Genomic DNA, 25695 nt, shown 5'->3' with positions numbered 1-25695 from the left:
CATGTAGATGTAGATGTAAAATTCCAGTTATGCACAGTACTTTGGCTAGAGAACCGGTTCCGGACGAATTAGTTCTCTATCTTGAGAACTGATTTGGGTTTTCGCCTTTCAAGCTGTCGATCTATTTATTTTTTATAGCTCTTTGGCCTGATGCTAAAGAATCATCTCCTGGACGGCATGAGAAAGACCCAATAAACTGAATTCTGGCGAATAACGAACCTGACAGCCTTTCTTGTGATGAAATCCTATGACAACTACATGAAGGACGGGCTTTGAGCCACTGCTCAGTAACGACGACATTGTTATATCATGCTTAGATCATGAAGTATTCATCAACCAAGTGTCACAGATTTTTGCTATGGGTCACTTCCGTAAAGATCAAAGTTCTGATAAAATCCTACGTTTGATTGGACAACATTTACATCAGGTAGCCAATCAAAACTAGTAATACAAATATTATTTTACCCCAAAGATAAATATCATAAATGAGGAATATTTAAGTACCAAAAAGATATTCTATACACTGACAAGAGATATACGCGAGTCGCGATTTTGTGATAATTTTTGCACAGGTCAATATCTCTCGTAAAGAGAGGGATTCTGACTTATCACGAAAATATCTCAGAATCAGTTCTGACGTCAAATTATTTGGACTAGGTGTCGTAGGGTCAGATATTTACCATCAATTGTATTAAATAAAACATTTATAAAAAATGATATTTATTCAGCCTGTTGTTTTCGTTTGTATTCACCCCTTTTCCCTAAACCTTACTATTAAGGGGAAATAACTCAGTTATTACTACAAGTCCAGCGTATTACTAAGTACAATCAAACTCCTGGCCCTATCTCCTATATTTTGATCACTTATATTGTCCTATACATGGTACCGTTATACGTTCACTAACATAACATCTACATCTACATCTACGGGGATACTCCCAACAATCAATTTATGATCATAACTGGGAGGTCGGGGTAGTTGTTAAAAACATGTTGCTATGTTACATGATACATGATATGCATGTGTTAAGAGAGTAGGAGCAGTAATTATTTAATATGTACAGCTTTGTTAAAAATAAAAACAGGATGATGACATTAGTACATATGCGAGTCTAGGTCAGATGTGAAGCACTGAAGGTTCACACTGTCCTTGATGTTATAAGGCAAAGCGTTCCAGTATCTGATCGTGCGGGGGGAAAAGGAGCTCATATGATATTGTGTTCTTGAAGATGGAATGATAAAGTTTAAATTTCTAGAGGCTGTCAGGTGGTTATGATCTACAGAGACGAGGTTGTGTGATATTTTATAAAACATAATTAAAGATGCATATATTCTTCTCTGTTCTAATGTCTGCCATTTAAGAATTTCAATCATTGATGTTACGCTGCTTTGGTAGGAATAATCATTCATAACATATCTGGCTTTGTACCTTTTCTATCTCATATGCTAAGTTTTTCTGCCATGGATGCCATATGGTGTTACAGTATTGTATTCTAATTGTGGGCGGACGTACCCAGTAAACACCTGACGTCGTACCGACGTTGGTTAGACGTTGGATTTTGGTCGCGACGTCGGCGACCTGAATCCAACGTCTAACCAACGTCATATCCACGACATCTAATAGACGTCAGACTTAGACGTCTAGAAGACGTTGGAATTAGGTTGGATAGAAAGTCTGATAAATGTTTTTAGTTATAAAAGTAACTGGTATAATTTTGCTAGTATAGTTTAAAGATATTTACTTCTTTTCATAAAGGCCTGGACATGCGCTTATTAATAATAGTTCATTCTCACAACAAACATTATATTAATTATGTTACAATATCGCATGAGATTGTCTATTTTCGGAGACGGATTTTTTCACGAACTTTAAACTGTTCAAGATAAAAATGCATCCTATACACATGTATACATTATTCTAAATTCACATAGATCTTCTCTTCTACACATGTTGTCTATTAGTCACACATTCGCGAGATAAGCCTGCATCGGTTTACACAGTCTTCCTGTAATTTGATATTTATTGGGATAAGATAGAGCAAGTTTATAAATACTTTACACAAAGGGAAGGATCCGCAACGTGAGTAACAGATTTTTAAAAATTTACTTATTTTAAAAGTTATACTGATTTATATTCGTATTTTTTTTTTTTAAAAAATTGACTTATTTTTATTTTTACTTTAAAAAGCAATTTCATTTAATTACATTTTACGAAGTTATAGAATTTTTTTTTCATAGAATTTAAAATATTACATATTTTTTTGGCACGTATTAATTATGCTCTTAGTAATAGCACTAGTATATTTGTATATGTTAAATAATGAAACTGTCAAATTTTATACATTTCAGGTGGAAATGTTGGTGGAGTTGAAGAACCATACAAAAATGACGAAACTTGAAAGTTTCAAATACTGCATTACTTTTTGGACTTATTGTATTAGACTTACGCCGCCATAATATGAAATAAAGATGATAAAATACATGTGTTGATTACTTGTTTGATTGCAAATTACGTTGAAAATTTGGTCAGATTTTGGTTGAAAAGTGGTTAGATTTAGGTTGGAAAATGGTCGGACTGCGACGTCTAGCCAACGTCAGGATCCGACGTCTAAACGGTTTGCAAATCCAACCAAAATCCAACGTTAATCCGACGTCGGGGTCCGACGTCTATACGACGTCTAACCGACGTCAAATGCCTACTGGGTATGCTTTATAGGCAGTTTCTTTGATATTACGGTTATTACATTGTACATTTCTTTTTATGAATCTGAGAGTGTTATTAGCTTTTGAAGATGTAGTTTCAATAAGTTTTTTCCAACTAAAGTCATCACTAATAGTAATCCCAAGATATTTAGCATTTTCTGTGGTTTTTAGTTCTTGATTATGTAGTTTATATGGAAAAATGATATTTTTTCCTTTTTTAGAGATTCTTATGATTTTGCATTTATCAGGATTGAATTCCATAGACCATTTACGTTCCCATTCTTCTAATTTTGTCAAATCATCTTGAAGTTTGTTAGAGTCTACTAATGAGTCGATGGTGAGGTATATGATGGTGTCATCAGCAAATAAGCGTATTCTACTTTTAACAGAGTCGGGAAGGTCATTGATGAAACAAAGGAAGAGAACAGGACTCAACACTGAACCTTGGGGAACCCCTAATAGAACTGGTAGAGAATCAGAGTGTGAGCGTTCAACTACTACACATTGAGAGCGATTACTACGAAAAGATTGAATCCAAGATAGAGATGTTTTGTTGACACCAAGTTTCATGAGTTTATAGAGGAGAAGTTGATGATCGACCATGTCGAAAGCTTTCGAGAAATCCATTACAATGAGATCTGTTTGTTTTCCAGATTGGAGATTGTCAAAAAATTCTTGTGTAAAGGATAATAGCTGAGTCTCACAGCTATGTTTGGAACGGAAGCCATGTTGGAAAGGTGTGAGAAGATTGTTGCTGTCGAGATGGCGCATGATGTTAGAGACCATGATATATGCTCCATTAATTTGGAGGCTATGCATGTCAAGGAGATTGGCCGATAGTTGCCAGCTTTGTATTTAGGACCCTTTTTATATACAGGTGCAACGATAGCAGTTTTCCAGTCCTCTGGAACTATACCAGTTCTCAGTGAGTTCTGGAAGACTTTAGTGAGAAAAGGAGCTGTTTCGAGAGAAAGTTCTTTAAGTAATCTTGGTGACAGCTGATCCGGACCAGACGCCTTGTTAGGATTCAGATCCTTGAGCATTTTCAAAACACCTTCTACAGTTATATCTATATCGGTCATTTTATTTACTTGCTGAATTTTGTCACTTTCAAAAAGATTTAATTCACAAAGTTGTTTAAGACTGACTGGTTTAGGTTTTGAGAAAACATATTCAAATTGTTTGTTTAGAATTGTTGCTTTATCATATGGTTTGGTATAAGTTTTACCTTCAGATTTTAAGTGTGCTACACCATGATTGTCTGTTTTTTATGTTTCACAAAAGAATAGAACTTTTTGTTTTTACCAGTCTCTGAGTCATTAGAAAAGATTACCGATTCTAAATATTCCCAGTATGATTTGCGTATTTCTCTTTGAATGGTGGCTTTAAGAATAGTAAGTCGCTGTCTCATTTTGCTATAATGTTCTTTTCCTTTAGCGTTTTTACATTTAGTGTGTAATTTATCTCTTTTATGTATCATTTTGATGACCTTTTCTGTTACCCAGGGAAGATCACTTCTGGGTTTAGTCATTTTGGTTGGTATGTATTTACTTGATAGCTCATTGACTTTATTTTTAAATTTTTCCCACAGTATGTTTTGGTCATTAGATGAGAGTTTAACAAAAACATTTTTTAAAGTATTCATTGAGATCAGACTTGATTGAATCCCAGTTGGCTTTTTTAAATTGTTTGATTCCACGTTTTACTTGACGAGGTCTACCAGTTTTAATGTTCATTTCATGAAAGACAGTATTATGATCTGACGATCCAAGACTGGGTAATATTTTGGTAGAATGAACTTGAGATAATACTAACCCGCCACCCGTAACATTACAACAATGATGTTATGTTATAAAGTTATATTATTGTTGTTCTGACAATTAAATATATATATCTACGATATATCTATCGTCTTTACAGGTTAGTTTTATATTTTAGTCATTGATTGTACTCTAAACATAGAATATGCTTTAATTGTCTACTTTGTAATATAAATTATATAATAGTTGTAAAAGGAAACGTTCTCATTTCATCATGAATGTGTATTGTACTGTTTTATATAATATGCTCTTTTCATTAATATGTGATGTACGTAATACTTTAATGAATGGCACTCGCCATCGCTACGATAAGTGACATAAACTTATATCATTGTTGTTCTGACAATAAAATATATATATCTACGATATATCTATTGTCTTTACAGGTTAGTTTTATATTTTAGTCATTGATTGTACTCTAAACATAGAATATGCTTTAATTGTCTACTTTGTAATATAAATTATATAATAGTTGTAAAAGGAAACGTTCTCATTTCATCATGAATGTGTATTGTACTGACAATTAAATATATATATCTACGATATATCTATTGTCTTTACAGTCCTCTTGCCAGTAGAGTCTGGAAGGTTACTAAGAACCCTCTGCCCATGCAAACATAAATATGTTGCCATGGATAGACAAAGGTCGGCTCAGGTAGCAACATTTTAAGCTCTACCGAAGCAACACGTGACATACAACACCCTCAACACCGCTAAGTATTATTAATCATGAATGATCCCACAACACGTTTCCTTTTACACACCGAAATGTCCGAGACATCCCGATTGGACGTCACTTCACTTGTGACGTCATGTAATGCAAACATAGCAACGTCTTGGCGACGGATTTATTACAGAGCTTTTGATGAAATTGCAAAACAATGACTAATTTTATGGATCGCATCCAAACTTCGATACATGCATTGCGGAGTAAATATGTAAGTAAAACTTTTTTGTTTTCTACGTAAACGTGATGTCATAAAAATACAAAAATGGCTTGAAGATAAACCTATTAATTGATTTAAGTTTTTCGTAACCAGGTTTTCTATTGATTTGTTTTTAAATAAAGATCACACCATTCATGTTATAGATCATTTAAAGACCGCTTAATGGTTGGTAATAGGAATATTTTTTCCCAAAATGTCTTGATCAGCTTTATATATTTCACGAATTTAATGTCATTATCCATCGTAATTTAAAAAAAAAAATCTTTTTGAAAGATCCCTTTTTTTGAAAGAACCATTAATTGTTTTCTTAATTTCTTAAGCAGTTGTATATTTCATGTTTATGTCATTTTCCATTGTAAATTTTGAGAGAGAAAAAATCAATTTTTTACATGATATTTTGGTTGGTTGTTATGAAAACTTTTAGGACATCTTAGAAATATTTGTATTTAATTTTTAACTTTAAATAATCTAATACAGTTAGGAAAAACACATTTTTGGTTATAAGATTGATGTTATCAAAGATATCGTAATAAAAATTTAAAAAAGGGATCCTAATACCGCTATAGAGACCTTTAAAACGATGCATACAGTAACTATATCTGGATCTCTCAAAATGAAGCAGCGAATCACGAAAACCCCAAATGCGGTTGAAAGAGGGTAAAAGTCATTGGCACTGTTTTAGAAATGAAAATGAATTAATCAGCTGCTAGAACGAAAGCAGCTAAATATGTTATTATCCCACTGGTTCCTTATATCATGTATATTTTGGAAAGATACAACAGGGTGGATCTAATAAACCGTAATAATGTTGATGGCGGTAGTGGTGGTGTGACGACTGGCTGCGTGGTGGTGGAAGTCGAAGTGGGTGGTAGTGGTAGTAGTGTCGGCAGCGGTGGTTAATGTTTTTTGGTTTTTTTTGGTGATGGTGGAAGTCGAAGTGTGTGGTAATGGCAGCGGTGTTGGCACTCGTGGTTAACGGTATTTGATTTGGTGATGGTGGTAGTGGAAGTGTCTGGTAATGGTAATAGTGTTGGAATTAGTGGTGGTAGTGGTGATGCAGTGGCAGTGAACGGAAGGTGTGGAAGTTGTAATGGTGGTGGCGGAAGTTGCAGATGGTACTCGATGTTGGTCACTACAGACCTGGAGCGGTCGTTCTGCGCATGTCACAAAATCATTAACACTGGAGCGTTCACTGCAAAAATACCCAAATTATTGCATGTCCGCACGCATTTAGTGTATGATGTGTATAATATAATGACTAAAGATTAGGGTTAGGATTGCCATAGTTACAAAACAAATATACATTGAAGATATTCGTTATTCTAATCGCTTGAACACTGGTACATACCCGGTACATACCGGAATCTGTAATATATATATCACAGAGGCACCAGATCTGTTTTTAGCCACAGTCGACGATAGTTGTAGTGGTAGTGTTTGTGATGGTAGTAGTAACAGCGAGTGGTAGTGGTACTAGTGGCAATGGTAGGGATAGGTAGTGGTGCCGGTAGCGGTAGTGATAGTGGTAGTGCCAGTGCAAGCAAATGATAGTTGAAGCGGTGGTGGTAGCAGTAAGCGGAAGTTGTAGTATCTAAAATTGATACAGCAGAAGTAGTATTCAGTTATTTACATATTCTCTGGCAGTGTCTTGATAGGGAACATTTTCACGAAATTAGTATTTGAAACTTCCGTATCCCATTTTTTTCATTTCTATTGATTTTATTTCAGCGCAGCACAGATCTTTGTGGAAAACTCAAGAAATATACGTGTGGTGCGGCTGGTGCCTTCAGTTGTTGCAGTGATGGTGGTATTGTGGACATTGGTGCGTATCTTACATTTCAGAATTCTAAGCCATAAATAGATCTACATAAAATTAGGAATGAGCCGAGCACAGCGGTCCTCTAGAATAGAACAAGGATTCATTGGACCCTTTCATTGGATCATATATTAATCACCCTCTACTAAGATTGTTAAGCGATCGTGATAAAGAAAACAAAACAAAACAACAACAACAACAAAAGTTGGAAAGTTGGTGTGTGTGTGTGTTGGGGGGGTGGGGAAGGGGTGTGAAGCTGGGCGTTGTGTGTAAATTTTCCACAAAACTCATTGGATACATCTAAATATTCTCTTTTGAATATGTAGGTCACTTTTCCATGCAAAAATGCAAAACTATAAAATTTTGGTGTCTCTTCTGCTTTTATTTTGAACCGCGTGAATTTTTGCTATATAATGGTTTAACTCATGGCTTTCAACAATATGCAGATACCATAACTTGTATCAAAATTCCTCTATCTGGATAGAATATAAAGATACAAGAAAAAAAAGCATGTTATAAGGCTGAGGTCACTATACAATGTTGAACTATTGCTTGTCTGTTGCGAAAGCAGACTGCAATCCTTTAGCTACAATGAGGTACAGGGAGGCCGGTGCCACTGACATCATAATGTGAACAAAATTGTCGTCAGAACTTTTAAGTCTGACAAACGTTCACTTTCGAAGTTTTAGTTTTTTCTTCCAAAAACCAGTGGCCGCATTCAAAATATTACTGACGACAACATTCGTTTTCACTTCACATATTGGATTTATTTCGTTTTCTACTCTTTTACTTTACCTTTTTTACTCTCTTTCTTTCTTCTCTTGTTTTCTGCTTTTTTATCTGACTTTTTTCTTCTCGCTCTGTCTGTCTCTATAGGTCCTTTTCCTTTCACATATGGCCGTAAAAACCAGTTCGATATGTCCGGATCATACGCCGGAAATCAATGTACAAGTATGGCCCTGACCGCCATCATTCAGCACAAGATATATTCAGAGTTTACACCCAGAACAATCAACAAAATCTTGAAAGAAGGCAACAAACTCCACACTAGACTCAGGTACCACTTATTTACCAGTTTTCAAGCCTTAAAGGAACTTGGGAAAATATTAACAATTAATGAATTTTACAGAACTTGCAAAACTTTTAAGTTCAGGCTGTTCTTGTTATTCATCACTTTGAACATTTGTCAATTTTTTCAAAAGCAGATGGACAGAACAAATAAAAATGGAGTTTATAGTTGTGTAATTAAGAAGCCATTCTATATATGGCACTTATTGTGTATTCAAAATTCCAGTATATGTATGCACTTACTGTGTATTCAAGAAACCATTCTGCATTTAGAATTTAATTGTGTAATCAAGAAGCCATTCTAAATTTGGCAGTTGCAGTTGTGTCATCAAGAAGCCACTCTATATTTGACAGTTATAATTGTGTAATCAAGAAGTCATTCCACGTTTAGCACTTAACTGTGTAACCAAGAAGCCATTCTACATTTGGCACTTAAATGTGTAATCAAGAAGCCATTCTTAACTGGACATTTATTGTGTACATAATAAAGTAGCCAATTTATATTTATGTACTCTACATTGGTTATTAATTGTGTAGTCAAGAAGTCATTCTACAGTTGGCACTTAAATGTGTAATCAAGAAGCCATTCTTAATTGGACATTTATTGTGTAATAAAGTAGCCAATTTATATTTATGTACTCTACATTGGTTCTTAGTTGTGTAATCAAGAAGTCATTCTACAGTTGGCACTTAAATGTGTAATCAAGAAGCCATTCTTAATTGGGCAATTATTGTGTAATAAAGTAGCAAATTTATGTTGATACTTTAGGAAAACCATCTTTCATACACTTATTGTGTAATCAAGACTGCCATTTTTCGTGTCGACACTTATTAAGTATTCAAAATACCATTCTGCATTTTGCATATTTTGTGTAATCAAGAAGTCATTTTACTTTTAGAACTTACAGCATGAGATACCTAAATCAGTAACAACTTGTCATTAAAGACGCACCACAGAAAAGCTGTATTCTTTTTTATCCTACCACTATGCATTTATCAGGCATCACTTTACCCTTGCCATGAATTAAAAATAAATCCGTTTTTTTTGTTATTATCAGTAGGCCTACTGTGTTATTACAAAAAAAAAAACGGATTTATTTTTAATTCATGGCAAGGGTAAATATGACTGCTTTCATTTGATTACAATATTTGGAAATACACTATTGATAAATATTGGACTACACGAGGACATTGATTCTGTATATAAATCGTTTTCCTCGTGCAGTCCAATATTAAATACATAGTCCAATATTAAAACAATATTGGACTCCACGTGCAAAATACTGTACTAAGTCCCATTGAAAGCAGTCCAATATTAAAAACACAGTACTGCGAGTACAAAGGAGTGACGCCATGAGAATGTTTTAATTAAAAACTGTTGTGTCTCGTTGCAGTTACTTGTTGTTTAGTGTTTATTTTAGCACCAAGTTTCAAACATTAACTACCGTTTTCAGAGTCCCATAATTCTTGGGTCTTACGACTATGTCATCTTTGTATTTTTTCAATATTATACTCTTCTGCTAGTCAACGTTTTTTGGCGCGTTATAGTTTATTTTATGCTATGGTAACGTAATGTCATATCCGTAGTAGTGTTATCATTATTATTGAGAAAGAAATGAACATGGTCGAAATGTGATGTGATCATCTCAGAACATTTATACTTGATAAAGGCGAATAAAGCCGAAACGTTGTATAAAACAGAGTTGTTTATTATTAATTCATTTTATTAGCATAATTATATTATAATGAATGTAGCATTATGCACAGTATTTTTTTGATGTTGAGTTTAGCCCACACTTTGTTTCTACTTACATATTGTTAAAATTATACTGAATGAATAAGTTTACAGATTAAATTGCGGAAACACATAAATTCAGGGAGGGCCTAAATTGCCAACCTGCCATCTTGTATTATACCAGCATTATCAGTATACTTTGCATGAAGTTCATGTGGGAGGAAAATGTAGGTCACTAGGTTGTGTTGGGTCTTTGAACAATGAAACTTTTAACAATATACGCAGAATCTACTCAACCAGAATCTTTTAAAGTCAAACACTTTAAGTATTTCCTGTTCACTTACGGATAAGCATACACGTTTCTGTAATTTCTTAGAGAAGATATCGTCCTGAGTAATAATTCGGATAACAGAGTGGCGGTTGAAGATTTCCCACACGAGGATTACATTGACATAGGAAAGGTATTTGGAAGGAATACCCATGTTAGAATGAGGGAACCTTGTCGAGATGTCTTTACAACTGGAAGAGATGATTTTGTTGATTTTTTAACCATAAGGGTAAGTTATTTTCCTAGCGTGTACTACTAGCATTTCCTTCGGGAAGGGGAGGTTAACGTCACAGCAACACAATAATAGGTACCAGCGCGACTTTTCATCTTTTAATGGTGGAGGAAGACCTCGAGGCCCCTTCGAGCAGAAAAACCGACCGCCCATTAGACAACTGGAAAGCTTTCTCAAGAAAGAAGTTTACACTCAAAGCGAGATTTCAAACAAACACAAAGAATAACTTGTTATAACATTTTACTTAACGGTTAATTAACGCGAAGAGCTAGGTTTGTCAAGTGCTAGCATGAGGAATACCGTTCTACTGTGTATCCTTTCTTTGCATTTAACTCTGCTATATTTCTATAATGAATTTGTCCATCTTTCTATTTGGACAGTACCATTAACTGTGAAAAGGGGTGCTTACCAAAAAGATACTGACTGAGTGGTGAATAGACAGTGCAGATCTTGAACAGACTGCACGGATGTGCAGGTTGATCATGATCAACATTGATCGAAAAGGCAGAATCAGTCGTATCAAAAATGATTAGGGTTAAAAAGTTTCTTGTATCTATTGTGCTTGTTTTTTGTTGTTAGATATTTATGTGGTACATGTACTGTATAACTGAACTATTCATATTTTGTGTCGTTCTAAAAATTCAATTCTAAAATCAGTTGCTAGTTTTAATGTATGGTGTAATTCTAAAATAGTTTTTTATTTGCTGAATACAGAAAATAAAACCCTTCCTTCTCTGAACTATATCAGAGTGTTTTTTTTTCAGTTTTATGTTACCTTATGGTTAAATTTTGCAGGAGTACTTAGAGAGTTGGTACACATGCCTGAGAAAAATGGGATTTCTCCTCACCATACATGCGTTTTCATACGCCATTCTCATCAACAAAAATGGAGTAGTCATGTTTGACTCTCATGGCCACTTAAAACATAAAGGAGAAGCTATAAAGTCAAAGGCCGGGGCAATAATGTTTCCATCAGCTGCGGAACTGGAGGAGTTTTTAGTTGGCATGTACGGTGTGGGGAGACACGCCGTCATTGCCCCGGTCTGCGTCTCCTTTAAAGAGAAGGCCACTCGACCAAATAAAGTGGAGAGAAAGAAGAAGAGCTTAAAAGAAGTATTGTACCAGCCCCTACTTTTGACGGCTCGAAATGTAAAGAACAAAAAAGTGCACGTCGAGGCTAACAATTACGAGTATGATGAATCACCATTTGTGGGAATGTTCGGAGGCGGGAACTAGAGGGTAATATTTGACATTATAATTTAACATTCAATTATATAAAGACATTATTTACTGTAAAAGCCAAATATTTCGCGAGGGGGCTTAATTGGTCATGCGCAGTGGTACAGTATATTTGTCAGTAAAATACAGGCTTGATACAATCTCATTTTCACATTGCACTATGTACCTTCTACATCCTAACAAGAATAAGCAGAGTTTGAATAATACCATATGACTATTACACCAAGCTTTTTATTTACGTTCATGCATACATAAAATACAAAGGACGTGGCCTTGAAGATTTTACAGTTTTAATAAACTAAGCACTGAACATTTTGTAAAACAGCAGAATCTAAATGGTAAATTTCGTCTCGCAAAATACATTGAGATACATTCTATTCTATCTATTATTGACAAAAATACAAGTGTACGAGACTATGCATTTCTAACCAGAACGCGATGGTACGATAGTGAAAACGCGATGGTACGATGGTGAAAACGCGATGGTACGTTGGTGAAACCACGATGGTATGATGATGATAACGCGATGGCACGATGGTGAAAACGCGATGGCACGATGGTGAAAACGCGATGGCACGATGGTACGATGATGAAAACGCGATGGCACGATGATGAAAACGCGATATTACATCGACGTTTCGCTATCGTACCATCGCACCATCGCGATTTCGTCATCGTGCCATCGCGTTTTCACCATCGTACCATCGTTGTTTCATCATCGTGCCATCGCGTTTTCGTCATCGTACCATCGTGCATCGCGGTTTAGTATTAAATAATAAAAAGTCACGATTGTCCAAACGGAACACCGTAAAAAACGGCATAATTTTATATCTAGGATGTTATGTTTGTTGCTTATCAGTGTAAAATAGAAATATCTTGCAAGAGTGAACACTAGATGCAATATTTTCACGAGTGGCATAGCCTGAAGTGAAAATGTAAGATGTCGTGTTCATGAGTGAAAGATATGTTTATCTTACATGTGAAACACAATTTCTTTTTATTTCATGTTTATAGTTTCGTACCGGTAAAAACGGAATTTATTTGATATTATACCAGTTGTATTTCACTCTAATATTTCGACCATTTACAGAAAAACGTAATAAAATCATTAAAGCCGATTTAAATTGTTACACAACCCAGCGATGCGATGCAACGACCCGATAATTCCAATCTTACACAATTGAAATAATCACCACGTTGTTCCCGGGGCAATGTTCACACTCATTCTACTTCGCACGTGATTTTCGTGACAAGTATTGATATAATTGTCGCTAACATGGATTTTTCACAGAGGGATACGTCTAAAACAGTATGTTTACGTTTTTTTTCCTTTCTTTCTTTGTTTTTCTGTCGTTCATTCTTTTCTTGTTCTACCATACTTTATGGTTCTTGTTAACTCTTTTGAAACCATCCCTAGGGGGAATTTTTGTTTTAGTTTTTTACGCCACATATACCTTGATTTATTATTATCATATACAACATACCAAACTATTCATAATAAGTGGAAGAAACTTTCAAGACAGGTTATATTTCATTAAACAGCACATTTTGTCCGATATCACATGTACTTTGACTGTTCTATGTTCTATTTTGTAGAAGATATCAAGCTTCTTTTTCCAAAGTATTTTTTCATTACTTTTACGGTTATTGTGTGTCTAACATATTTATCAAGGTACTCTGGGACCTGAAAGTGTTACAAATAATGTACATTTTTAAAAAATGTACAAAAGTTGCAACATGAAAGTGAAAGTAGAACTGTCAAAATGACCAAAAACTGCAATATTCCAAAAAATATATCTGTTAATCAGTTTTCATTTCCCGGAGTACCTATGTAAATATGTTACACACACAACAGAAACAAATTTAGAGAAAAATATGTTTTTCATCGTTGAAAATTCTGCTTTAACCACTCAAACTGTTTCGAAGTAAATAACGACAATCCAGATCAATACAGACATTCTTTTTTTTATTAAGGCAGTGCAGGACTGGAATAGACTGAAAGACAATATCGCATGCGCTGAAACAGTAGAGAGCTTTAAAACAGCTCTCACACATCGTTACTGAACACACTTATCCCGACGAATTTTACCAGAAGTGGTCCTGCGTCGTACAGTGTCGTATACCTACAGATAGATAGATACAGATGTTTGAAAAAGAAGTTCGATATTTTCTACAAAATAGAAAGTGGACAGTCGAAGTACATGTGTTGTATGACAAAATACATGTTACCGAACAAGGTAACCTTTACAGAAAGTATTTTCTAACACTTCTCAATTCTGTGTATATATGTTAAGGATATTATGGGTCTGTCAAGTATGATTTCCAAAATGAAAATATACCCGAGCGGTGGTCTCAAAGGTGTTTACATGATCCTTATAGTTATGATATTCATATGCGTTTGGTAACACTACCCATTTCACTGTTGGTGGTGTTGTTGTTGTTTTGTTTTTTGTTGTTGTTTTTTTTCTTCATCTGTACGAATGACAAAAGAGATGTTCAGCACCGCATTGAGTTCAAAATCTTGACACTTACAAACAAAGCCATGCACAGTGAATCTCCCAAGTATGCTGGACATGTACAAGCCTCGTAGAGAATTAATTAATTTGAAAACGCATCTCTTTCACACATGTTATTTAAAATAACAAAATCTGAAATACTATTGAAAATGGCGTTAAACCCAAAACAAACAACGACAGGTTTGTTTCATGCTAAGAAAGGGATTGGTCTTGTAATGTAATTTAACGATGAACATAATTAGCTCGACTATTCGAAGAATAGTCTAGCTATTCTACTCACCCTGGCGTCGGCGTCGGCGTCGGCGTCGGCGTCACACCTTGGTTAAGTTTTTGCATGCAAGTACATACAGCTATCATTTAAAGGCATATAGCTTTGAAACTTATTTATTCTTTTTCTAGGACAATTACCAACCTCACTGGGTCAAGTTCCATAACTCTAACATGTATTTTGAGCAAATTATGCCCCCTTTTGGACTTAGAAAATTTTGGTTAAAGTTTTACATGCAAGTTACTATCTCCAAAACTAATGCAGATATTGAATTGAAACTCACATGTGTCTTTGGGGTTATAAAACTATTTGATAGCACCAAGTCCCATAAACTCTGACCTTCATTTTGGCCAAATTATGCCCCTTTTGGACTTAGAAATTCTGGTTAAAGTTTTGCGTGCAAGTACATACAGCTATTACTAAAAGGCATATAGATTTGAAACTTATTTTTTCTTTTTCTAGATCAATTACCTACCTCACCGGGTCAAGTCCCATAACTCTGACATGTATTTTGAGCAAATTATGCCCCCTTTTGGACTTAGAAAATCCTGGTTAAAGTTTTACATGCAAGTTACTATCTCCAAAACTAATGCAGATATTGAATTGAAACATTTACATGTGTCTTCGGGGTTATAAAACTAGTTGATAGCACCAAGTCCCATAACTCTGACCTTCATTTTGGCCAAATTATGCCCCCTTTTGACTTAGAAATTCTGGTTAAAGTTTTGCGTGCAAGTACATACAGCTATTACTAAAAGGCATATAGATTTGAAACTTATTTTTCTTTTTCTAGATCAATTACCTACCTCACTGGGACAAGTCCATAACTCTGACATGTATTTTGGGCAAATTATGCCCCTTTTGGACTTATAAAATCCTGGTTAAAGTTTTACATGCAAGTTACTATCTCCAAAACTAATATAGATATTAAATTGAAACTTCACATGTGTCTTCGGGTTATAAAACTAGTTGATAGAATCAAGTCCATAACTCTGACATGTATTTTGGGCAAATTATGCCCCTTTTGGACTTAGAAAATTCTGGTTAAAGTTTTGCGTGCAAGTACATACAGCTATTACCAAAAGGCATATAGCTTTGAATCTTATTTATTCCTTTTCTAGGTCAATTACCAGCCTCACTAGGTCAAGTTCATAACTCTTAACATGTATTTTGAACAAATTATGCCCCCTTTTGGACTTAGAAAATTCTGGTTAAAGTTTACATGCAAGTTACTATCTCCAAAACTAATGCAGATATTGAATTTCAAACCTAACATGTTTCTTCGGGGTTATAAAACTAGTTGATAGCATCAAGTCCCATAACTTTGATATGTATTTTGGTCAAATTATGTCCCCTTTCGAACTTAAACTCTTTTGATATTTAACATTTTGGGTAATAATTTCCTGCTTCTGTGACAATATTTCGAATAGTCGAGCTTGGCTGTCTTACGGACAGCTCTTGTTTTTGGATGATCTTGTTGTACCCCCCGACAACAAAGTTGTAAGGGGGGCGGGGGGTATACTGCTTTCAGGTTGTCAGTCTGTCTGTCCGTCTGGTCGTCTGTCCGTCTGTCCGTAGACGCAATCTCTCCTTATCCCCTTGACAGAATTTAATGAAACTTCACACAAGTGATCAGTACCAACAGTAGTTGTGCATGGGGCATGTTAGGTTCTTTTAGAAAAACAATTTGCAGAGTTATGGGACTTTGTTTTTTTGTTACTATACTATATACATAGACACAATCTTGTGCGCACCATCTCTCCTCATCCCCTTGACAGAATTTAATGAAACTTCACACAAGTGATCAGTACCAACAGTAGTTGTGCATGGGGCATGTTAGGTTCTTTTAGAAAAAAAAAATTGCAGAGTTATGGGACACAATCTTGTGCGAACCATCTCTCCTCATCCCCTTGACAGAATTTAGTGAAACTTCACACAAGTGATCAGTACCAACAGTAGTTGTGCATGGGGTATGTTAGGTTCTTTTAGAAAAAAAAATTGCAGAGTTATGGGACCTTGTTTTTTTTGTTACTATACTATATACATAGACACAATCTTGTGCGCACCATCTCTCCTCATCCCCTTGACACAATTTAATGAAACTTCACACAAGTGATCAGTAACAACAGTAGTTGTGCATGGAGCATGTTAGGTTCTTTCAGAAAAAAATTTGCAGAGTTATGGGACTTTGTTTTTTTTTGTTACTATATATATAGACACAATCTTGTGCGCACCATCTCTCCTCATCCCCTTGACACAATTTAATGAAACGTCACACAAGTGATCAGTAACAACAGTGGTTGTGCATGGGGCATGTTAGGTTCTTTCAGCGACAAAAATTGCAGAATTATGGGACTTTGTTTCTTGTTAACATACTATGTACATACAGTCTGCATATGCAATCTTGTGCGTGCCTAATCTACCAAACCCTTGCACACAATTTAATGAAACTTCACACAAGTGATCAGTACCAACCCTAGTTGTGCATGGTGCATGTTACATTCTTTTAGATAAATATTCTGTATAGTTATGGGACTTTGTTTTTTGTTACTATACTGTATACATACAGTCTATATACACACAGTCCACATAATTATGCAGTCTTGTGTGTGTCAAATTGCAATGTACTGTGTCAGTGCATGCGGGGGGTACATTCATCACCTTTAGTGATAGCTCTAGTTTTAATTACTATTCCTTTTTATCTTTTACCAATAGATTTACATGTGTGCGTATGTATGTATGTGTTCTTTATGTTTTTGTAAAGCACTTTTGAATGTATATATTTTGTATGAAAAGATTGCTATATAAGTGTGGTATAATAATAATAATAATAATAATAATAATAATGATGATGATTATAATGTTCTAAACAAAAAGGACCAACATACAGCTGTTTTATTTTAGGGCGTGTTACTAGATCTAGTCATATCTCAGATTTTCTCAGAGGTGCCCGGGTTGGTTTCTTTTATTTCACTGCATGTATTTCGTAGGCTTATTCGTCAGTTCCACGGGAGAGTGTTCACATCTCAACACTCGACCCGAGTATATTGCCAAATGGTTAATAAACTTGTTAAAATAAAGACACTCAGAGAATGGATGCCACTGTCTTCTTCTTCCAAACTTGTTCACGTTCTGTTTTGTAGAAGATGTCAAGCTTCTTTCTCCAAAGTGTTTTGTCAACTTTTTTGACTATTGTGTGTCTAACATATTTCTCCAGGTACTCCGCGGCAGTTGAAATTGTTACAAACCATGTGCATTTCAAAACAATGTAAAAATTCAAAATAAAAATGAAAGTAGAACTGTCAAAATGACAATAAAATGCAATATTTCAAAAATATAAATGTTAACTATTTTTCATATGTTTGAGAAAGAAGGTTGATATTTTCTACAAAATAGAATGTGGACAGTCAAAGTACATGTGTTGCAAGACAAAATACATACTACCGAACAACATGACTTTTATAGAAAGTATTTTCTACTTCTTCTGAACAATTACATGTGTACGTTATGAATATTACGGGTCTGCTAGGTATCATATCAAAATGAAAATTTACCCGAGGGGTGGCCTCAAACGCTTTATATGATCCTTGAGATATGATTGGTTTGTCGCTTTTACTTGTTAGTTTTGCATAAAATGAACAATTGCTTGGGAAAAAAAAAAACAAAAACACACACAAAAAAACAAAAAAAAAAAAACAACAGAAAAACAGTTGAATTCTAAATGGAGATTTTGGTCCATATCATCCATCTGGTACCCGCGAAAAGTTTTGTTGATGGGATGCGTAGTATAGCTTACGCTGTTACTGGCTCCAGGTCTATTGTCAAATTGTAAAATAAATAGAATATATTGGCCTAAAAGAGCAACTTTGATATAACTTGTTTTAGCCCTTTATATCATATGTTGCCATAACTGTAAGGTTCAAGTAAAGTGTTTTGAAACCCCCGTCAGGCGAATCCTCATAGGAAAGTGTACTAAAAAATGCATAATGAAAGAGCATTTAAAAATAAAAGGTACTGTAGTTATTTTTTCATTACTGGAAATACGAAGGTTAGTATGTTAAACACACAACTAAAATAAAGTAAGAGAAAGAAAGTTTTTGAAAAAGAAGTTTGATAACACGTTGCCAGTCGATTGACTGATACAAGACAAAACAAAACAAAACAAAAATATGTGAACCTTTGTAGAAATTATTTCTTGCTTATTTTGAGCAATTGAGTATACCTGTTATGGATAGTAATGGTCTATTATGTATGCATTTTGAAAATTACAATTCACCTGAGTGATGATTTCCCAAACACTTAACAAGAACCTTAAATGACCTTCATTTATATTATAGGGTCAAATGCCAAGGCATGAATCTTTGTTTGAAGTCTGGTTTTTCAAGTTTGCCCTTTCTATCGACTGCAAGGTTTCATGCATGATGCTGCTAAAATAACCTTGACAGCTTTTACAAAATGTGAGGCATTTATGTTTAATAAAATCAAGTTACTGTTTTAATTTTTCTCTTTTTAGCTCACATGAGCCAAAGGCTCATGGTGAGCTTTTGTGACCGCTCAATGTCCTTCGTCCGTCGTGCGTCGTCCGTCGTGTGTCCGTCAACAATTCCTAAAAAAATCTTCTTCTTAAAAAACACTGGGCAGAATTACACCAAACTTCACAGGAATGATCCTTGGGTTGTCTCCTTTCAAAATTGTTCAAAAAATTGAATTCCAAGCAGAACTCTGGTTGCCATGGCAACCAAAAGGAAAATTATTCTTGTCCAAAACCACAGGGCCTATAGGGCTTTGATATTTGGTCTGTAACATCATATAGTAGTTCTCTACAAAGATGATTCAAATTATTCCTCTAGGGTCAAATACGGGCCCGCCCAGGGGGTCACATGGTTTTTATTGACTTATATAGGAAAAAACTTTAAAAATCTTCTTGTCTGAAACCTCAAGACCTAGGCCTTTGGTATTTGGTATGTAGCATTGCCTTATGGTCCTCTGCTAAGATTGTTCAAATTATGCCCCTAGGATGAAAAGAGGCCCTGCCTTGGGGGTACCAAGTTTTACATAGACTTATAAAGGAAAAACTTTAAAAATCTTTTTGTCTGGAACTGCAAGGTCTAGGCTTTTGATATTTGGTATGTAGCATTGCCAAGTGGTCCTTTACCAAGATTATTTAAAATTATGCTCCCGAGGTGAAGAGGCTCCACCCAGGGGGTCCTAAGTTTTACATAGACTTATATAGGAAAAAAAAACTTTAAAAATATTCTTGCCTGAAACTGCAAGGTCAATGCTTTTGATATTTGGTATGTTGCATTGCCTAGTAGTCCTCTACCATAATTGTTGAAATTTTGCCCCTGAGGTGAAAAGAGGCCCTGCCCTAGGGGTACCAAGTTTTACATAGACTTATTTTTGAGCATAAAGTGTGTGTGTATTGTATACTTTTTTTCATAAATTTTAAAAAAAGCAACGCTTCTATCAACATTTTTCTGCCCGCCGTTACATAACTAAAACGGCGTTTAAAACTCAAAACAACAATTAACTGTTCTTACACAGCCTTTCTGTATCGAATACACCCAGTATGGTTACTATGGAAACGCACATCTACATCCTGCTCTAAATAATGATGTAAATAGATGCACGGCGTTCATTATCATGTGTGTAATATTATTCATAAACCGTCTTCATTGATTTTGAGCCAAGTGATGTTGTCATGAAAACAAGCTTTGATTGCTTTAATGGCAAATGAAGGACAAAATTATACTTTCATTCTTGTCTTTTAGGTCGTGTCTTTGCGACAAGGATCAAGACCATACATACAGAACATTGACGATGGTGTGTTCAGATTAGGAGCATAAACGGTGTGTGTTTCTTTGTCCTCTTCGTCTTTCTTTCTAAAGGCAACACAACGATACAGTAGACGTTTGTTTCTTTTCTTATACATGCCCAACCTCCACGCAGGAATCTACTGTACCGATAAGGGGAAGTAACACTGTGATGGAGTTTGATACATGCCTTTCTGTATTTTATACTGTTTACATGCTGACAAGGGAAATATACATCTACATCTACATCAGAATAAAAATGAATGTTCGACTTTTGTAACTTGTCTGCCAATCTGACTAAAGTACATCTCCTATTACGCTACGGATAGGATCTGAGAACGACCTATTCATAGCCTCGTTCTGACGACCCTTTCGCTAGCCAATCAGAGCTTTACTTACAACATTTTGCAAGCCTACCTGTAACCTTGACTTTTGATATTTACAATTCTTATGTCGTAATATGTCAGATAGCCGGGTATCTCAGTCGGTAGGCCACTTGCTTTGTAAGCGAGGGGTCCCGGGTTCGAGCCCTGGAATGACTGCACATTTTCTTACTCTTTGACATTCGAACAAGTCGTCTGATTGGTTAAAATAAAAATAGCAATACTGGAAATCCAAAGTCAAGATTGCTTGTCTGTAATATTGTTCATAGATCATGGATCGCCGGCATTGATTTTAAGTTATTTGTCTAATACAAATGAAATTGCCATGAAAACAAGTGTTTTACAATAACTTTCACAATTTTAATGGCAAGTGAGTCATTTACGTGTAACAAAAGCATATTTTCTTTCTTCCTTTCTGTTTAGGTTGTCATAGCGGCAAAGATTAAGACCCATACATGATAACGTGAACTGATGTGTTTTCATATCTGGAGCATTAAGGTGTGTTTATTTTATTTTCCTTTTCTTGTCTTAATTTTCTAAAGGCAATGCTATGACATATTTGTTTCTGTTTATACACACTAGTAGCTTCCTCGCTTGGCGCTCAGCATTAAGAGGGTAGTGCTAGGACTGGTCAGCCCGGTGTCAGTATAATATGACTGGGTGGGGTATCATGTCACGGTGTCTACGGCGTGATATTCCAGTGAGGCAGCACTATAAAGTTGGGCATTGTGCTCACTGCTCCAAGTAGACACCGTCGTTTATATGACTGAAAATTGTTGAAAAAGACGTTAATCTCGAATACACACACACACACACACACACACACACACACACACTGTTCAAACACATGCCTTTCTGTATTTTATACACTCAGCAGGATTACCATGAAAACTTACATCTACATCAAAGCAATGGTATAAATGGATGACAGACGTTCGAATGTACAAAGTTATACAGTAGATTTTGGAGCATATAAGGTGTGTATGTCCTTTCTTGTGGCAATATTATGATACGTTTGTTTCTGTTTTACACATACTTTTCTGTAACTATACACTCAACAGGGTTACCATGGAAACGTACATCTACATGTTGGCAACGATATAAATGGATGACCGAAAAGTCTACAAAATATACAGCAGTGAGAGAAATCCAACCACTGATCACGTGGTGAACGCTTGTTAAGACCTGTAAATGAATTCAAGCTGAACTTGAATAAAAGTAAAAAAAAGGTTACCCTTGACTGAATTAATGGTCAATTGGGAGTCAATTCTACCTTGTTTTCTTCGTTTCGTAGTACTGTGTGTTCGGTGTTTGTTGTTTAGTCAGGGATTTATTTATCCTGATGTAACCTATTATCGGTGTACTAGCATTTAATATGTCCGCATTTAAAAACCAAATAAATCACCTTTTCTGCTATTAATGAATGTTAAAATAATTTCCTTTTCTGCATTTAACAAGCTGATTTTATTTCATCTACCATCTCAGCTAAGCAAGCAGTGACCTATTTTACAAAGTCACTGCATCCGCCATTTTGTTTTGATCTGTCACGTATCACCCACTGGCATCAGATCAGAAAGAAAATGCCTCCGTACCTGTTATACCCTACCCTTTGGTATTCTTTAAGAACCATGGTCATGAACGGGAAAATATACCAACCCATTTCAATCGCGTATTTCATACCTAAAACACGCAGTTCAGTAAATGTGTACTATTGATATTAAACAAGCGATAATTTATCTTCCATCGTGCACCAGTCACATTGTCTCAATATTCCATATTGCAGAGATGCTCCATATATTTTATGCTTTAGTCAACGTTACAGAAAAAACTTGCGTGAACTCCCCTAATGAACATCCGGTCTAGAGGTCACGGCAGTGTGCACATGTTAAACGAAATGTAAACAAACAAAAACAAAATGCAATATATTCACAGTTTTACGATAAGACTCGAAATGATGAATGAAATTAATCTTGTATATGATTTTGAATTTGAAATCATGCATTGGTATACATCTATTCTGTTTATTTAATTCATTTTGCACATTTATGCTGCATATAAACATTTTAGCGTGCACGTGTAGTAAAATGACGACTGACATACATTTTCACATCAGCCAATCAGAGTGTCTGTAATCTAGAACGGAACTTCACCAGGGAAGTTCAAGCAAGTTTTTTGTGTACCTTTGAAAAAACTGCAAACTACACGTTGTTTTTCTAAGATAAGAAGTATTGAAGAAATGTGACCGGTACACAACGGAAGATAAATTACCGCTTGTTTAATATCAATAGCAAACATTTACTGAACTGCGTGTTTTAGGTATGAAATACGCAATTGAAATGGGTTAGTATATTTTCCTGTTCACGACCATGGTTCTTATAGAATACCTATGGGTAGGGTATAACACATACGGAGGCATTTTCTTTCTGATCTGGTGCCAGTGGTATCACCGATGCATACATAAAATATTACCTACCAGTTTCTACTGAACTAAACTTCTGTCCAAAATTGGTCATAATACCAAATAATAAACACACTGCTATATTGTTACGATTGCTTATGTCTTACTGTAAGTTCACATAAACATTGTCCAGCATACAAACAAAGTATGTGCAGGGGCTGGGCCCATTATACCCAAGGTCAAGGTCACAAAGTTTTTATACCTGGAATTATTTTCATGTTAAATTTTTTCGAAAGCTTCGTTTATAGACATATCTTTGGTTCTTTAAAAGATAATTACTTGAAATTAAAAACATTTCTTTATAATCATCGTCTGCATAATAATTATGTGGTTACAAACCCCAAAACTCTAATTATATTTTTGACAGAATAATGTCCATTTTGTACTTAAAACTGTTTTTGCAATCTTCGCTTTCTGGATATTACTTTAATACAGTATAAGATAAAGACTTTAACTTAAAATGTATCTTTGTCATCATCATCATCTGCATGTGTGGTTACAATCCCCATAACTCTGATTTGTATTTTTGACCAAATTATGCCCCTCTATACTTCAAGTTTTTAACAAAGTTCGTTTTCTGGACATAACTTTGGTACTATATAAGATAATGACTTGAAACTCAAAATATATCTTTACCGTCATCATCTGCATGTGTTGTAACAATCCCAATAACTCTACATTGTGTTCTTGACAGAATTATGCCCCTTGGTGTATCTTTCTTTTAAAGCAGAGGTCTCTTATTGAGACATATAATTATTCATTTTACTGTCAAATCCCCGTATAGTGGAGCGCGCTGTCTTACGGACGGCTCTTGTTATTCTTTCTATTTAGTTAAGTTGCATTTTTCTCTTTTTTTCGAGGATATTGAGGCACTTGAAGAATAAAGACGCACGCGGCTTTGACGAAACAGACTATATGATTTTTGTTTACTATCATGACCATGTATTTTTATTTTTACTTATGTTGCATTATTTTGTCTGTACCTTGTGTTGTGATTGTGTATATTGCAGCTATGTTGGCTTATGTTGACTGTACAAGCGCGTGTGATGATGTCATGTGATGTCATGTGTTGTAGATGTCACAATAGTCTAGTGCAGCTCGGTCCTTTTATTTTTTTTTTTTGATGCAGGGAGGTATGTAATTTTCGTCTGTACGGTTCGTTTATTTCTTTTCCTTTATCTTATCTTTCATTGTACTCAAATGTTAGACGTGCAGTCTTTACCAACATATATGCGGGCATTCATTTTCATTTTATATTTATAAATTTGTTATTATCTGGTCATCATGTGCACTGTTTTAATTCTCCCCTATTTCTTTTCTTTTTTGTCTTTTTGTCTTTTGATTATTGTTTGATAATGACTATCAATATTCGCCAACAGTAGATTCTACATTACTTTAAACTTTTATAAAGTTTATGATATTTTTGTTTTCTCTTGGGACGGTTCTAGAGCATTTGAATGTGCACACAGACCTTGCCTGTACGAAATTTTACAGCTGTAAAAGACCTGTATTTTTCTTCAAAATAACAGTCATGCTTATTCCAAATTTACACCTGTAGATTTTATATAACAATATTGATTTTACAGCTGTAGATTTCAATTTACAGCTGTCAAACGACTGTAAAACAGTTCGAAATATGCAAATGAGATACACCTGTAAAAAAAGTTACAGCTGTAAAAATGAAAAAAGTTACAGCTGTAAAAATGCCCAAAAGTTACAGCTGTAGAAATATTATAGGTATTGAAAAAGTGGGCATTATTTTAAGGGACGAAAGTAGAGGTGCAAAAAGTTTTAGGATGAATTGCAATTCTCTAGTTAAGGTAGCAATTACTACGAAAATGGCAAAATAAATGATCTAGTACGTAAATATGTGGTATGATTACAGTATAGGAACAGCAAAATTCAAGAGTAGGATACAAAGTAGAACATATGCAGATCTTATTTACAAACCTTTCTTTGTCAATCATGAAAACATATGACAATCTTGTAATTATTTCTTTTAAACTTATCGGCTTCCAGTATAGCGTAAATAGTTAATGTATGTACTTATACATGTCCTTTTACAACTATAATAGATAATTAAACATATGTACTTACTCTATACCGCTTTAAATTCCAAAATTTTACAAGATGTTATGTCTGTGTGAATTTCAGTTATATCCCGCCAAAATGAATAAAAGATGGCTGACAATACTCATGTTTCCCTCCAAAAATGTTACAGCTGTAATTTTGAGACATGACCATTTTACAGCTGTAACTTTCAATAGTAAAATTTTTACAGCTGTAAATTGAGACCTTCATATTTTACACCTGAAAATTTTAACTGTATTTCTGATCAGTTTTCCACTTACAGGTCTTTTACAGTTGTA

At 34.9% G+C, this 25695-nt stretch overlaps 2 protein-coding genes across 9 annotated transcripts in view; one reads left to right on the top strand and one right to left on the bottom strand.

The window, feature by feature from the left end:
- The window catches only part of LOC123531695 (late secretory pathway protein AVL9 homolog), a 33593-nt gene extending 33211 nt beyond the window's left edge, over positions 1-382 (bottom strand). Inside the window, exon 1 of the mRNA XM_045312879.2 lies at positions 220-382. Coding sequence (XP_045168814.2) covers positions 220-300 — 81 coding nt within the window. The 5' untranslated portion in view covers positions 301-382. The remainder of the gene's footprint in view (positions 1-219) is intronic.
- Positions 383-5248: 4866 nt separating this feature from the next.
- On the top strand, positions 5249-24804 carry LOC123532199 (uncharacterized). 8 transcript variants are annotated; one of them, XR_008366083.1, is made up of 12 exons: positions 5249-5461; positions 7199-7292; positions 8163-8343; positions 10466-10646; positions 11445-11888; positions 12979-13197; positions 13863-14125; positions 20444-20521; positions 21292-21366; positions 21746-21845; positions 24337-24459; positions 24775-24804. XR_008366083.1 is itself a non-coding variant. In XM_053517556.1 (6 exons), the coding sequence occupies exons 1-5, from the start codon at positions 5405-5407 to the stop codon at positions 11883-11885; spliced, it is 954 nt and encodes a 317-aa protein (XP_053373531.1). In that variant the 5' UTR covers positions 5249-5404; the 3' UTR covers positions 11886-11888; positions 12979-13852. The 8 variants fall into 8 exon arrangements, 1 of the variants encoding a protein (XP_053373531.1); XR_008366084.1 differs by lacking the exon at positions 12979-13197 and having other exon boundaries at positions 13867-14125; XR_008366082.1 differs by lacking the exon at positions 12979-13197 and having other exon boundaries at positions 5261-5461.
- Positions 24805-25695: the final 891 nt, after the last annotated feature.

Source organism: Mercenaria mercenaria, chromosome 11, assembly GCF_021730395.1.
Source record: "Mercenaria mercenaria strain notata chromosome 11, MADL_Memer_1, whole genome shotgun sequence".
NCBI lineage: Eukaryota > Metazoa > Mollusca > Bivalvia > Venerida > Veneridae > Mercenaria > Mercenaria mercenaria.
Note: the sequence above shows the minus strand (reverse complement) of the source record. Positions and strands in the feature narration are given on the sequence as shown.

Excerpts from the sequence above, each read along its gene's own strand:
- LOC123532199 (XM_053517556.1), top strand. The coding sequence starts at position 5,405 with ATGACTAATTTTATGGATCGCATCCAAACTTCGATACATGCATTGCGG. Across the intron at positions 5,462-7,198 it reads ATGCATTGCGGAGTAAATAT|CGCAGCACAGATCTTTGTGG; the intron begins GTAAGTAAAACT and ends ATTTTATTTCAG. Across the intron at positions 8,344-10,465 it reads AAACTCCACACTAGACTCAG|AGAAGATATCGTCCTGAGTA; the intron begins GTACCACTTATT and ends GTAATTTCTTAG.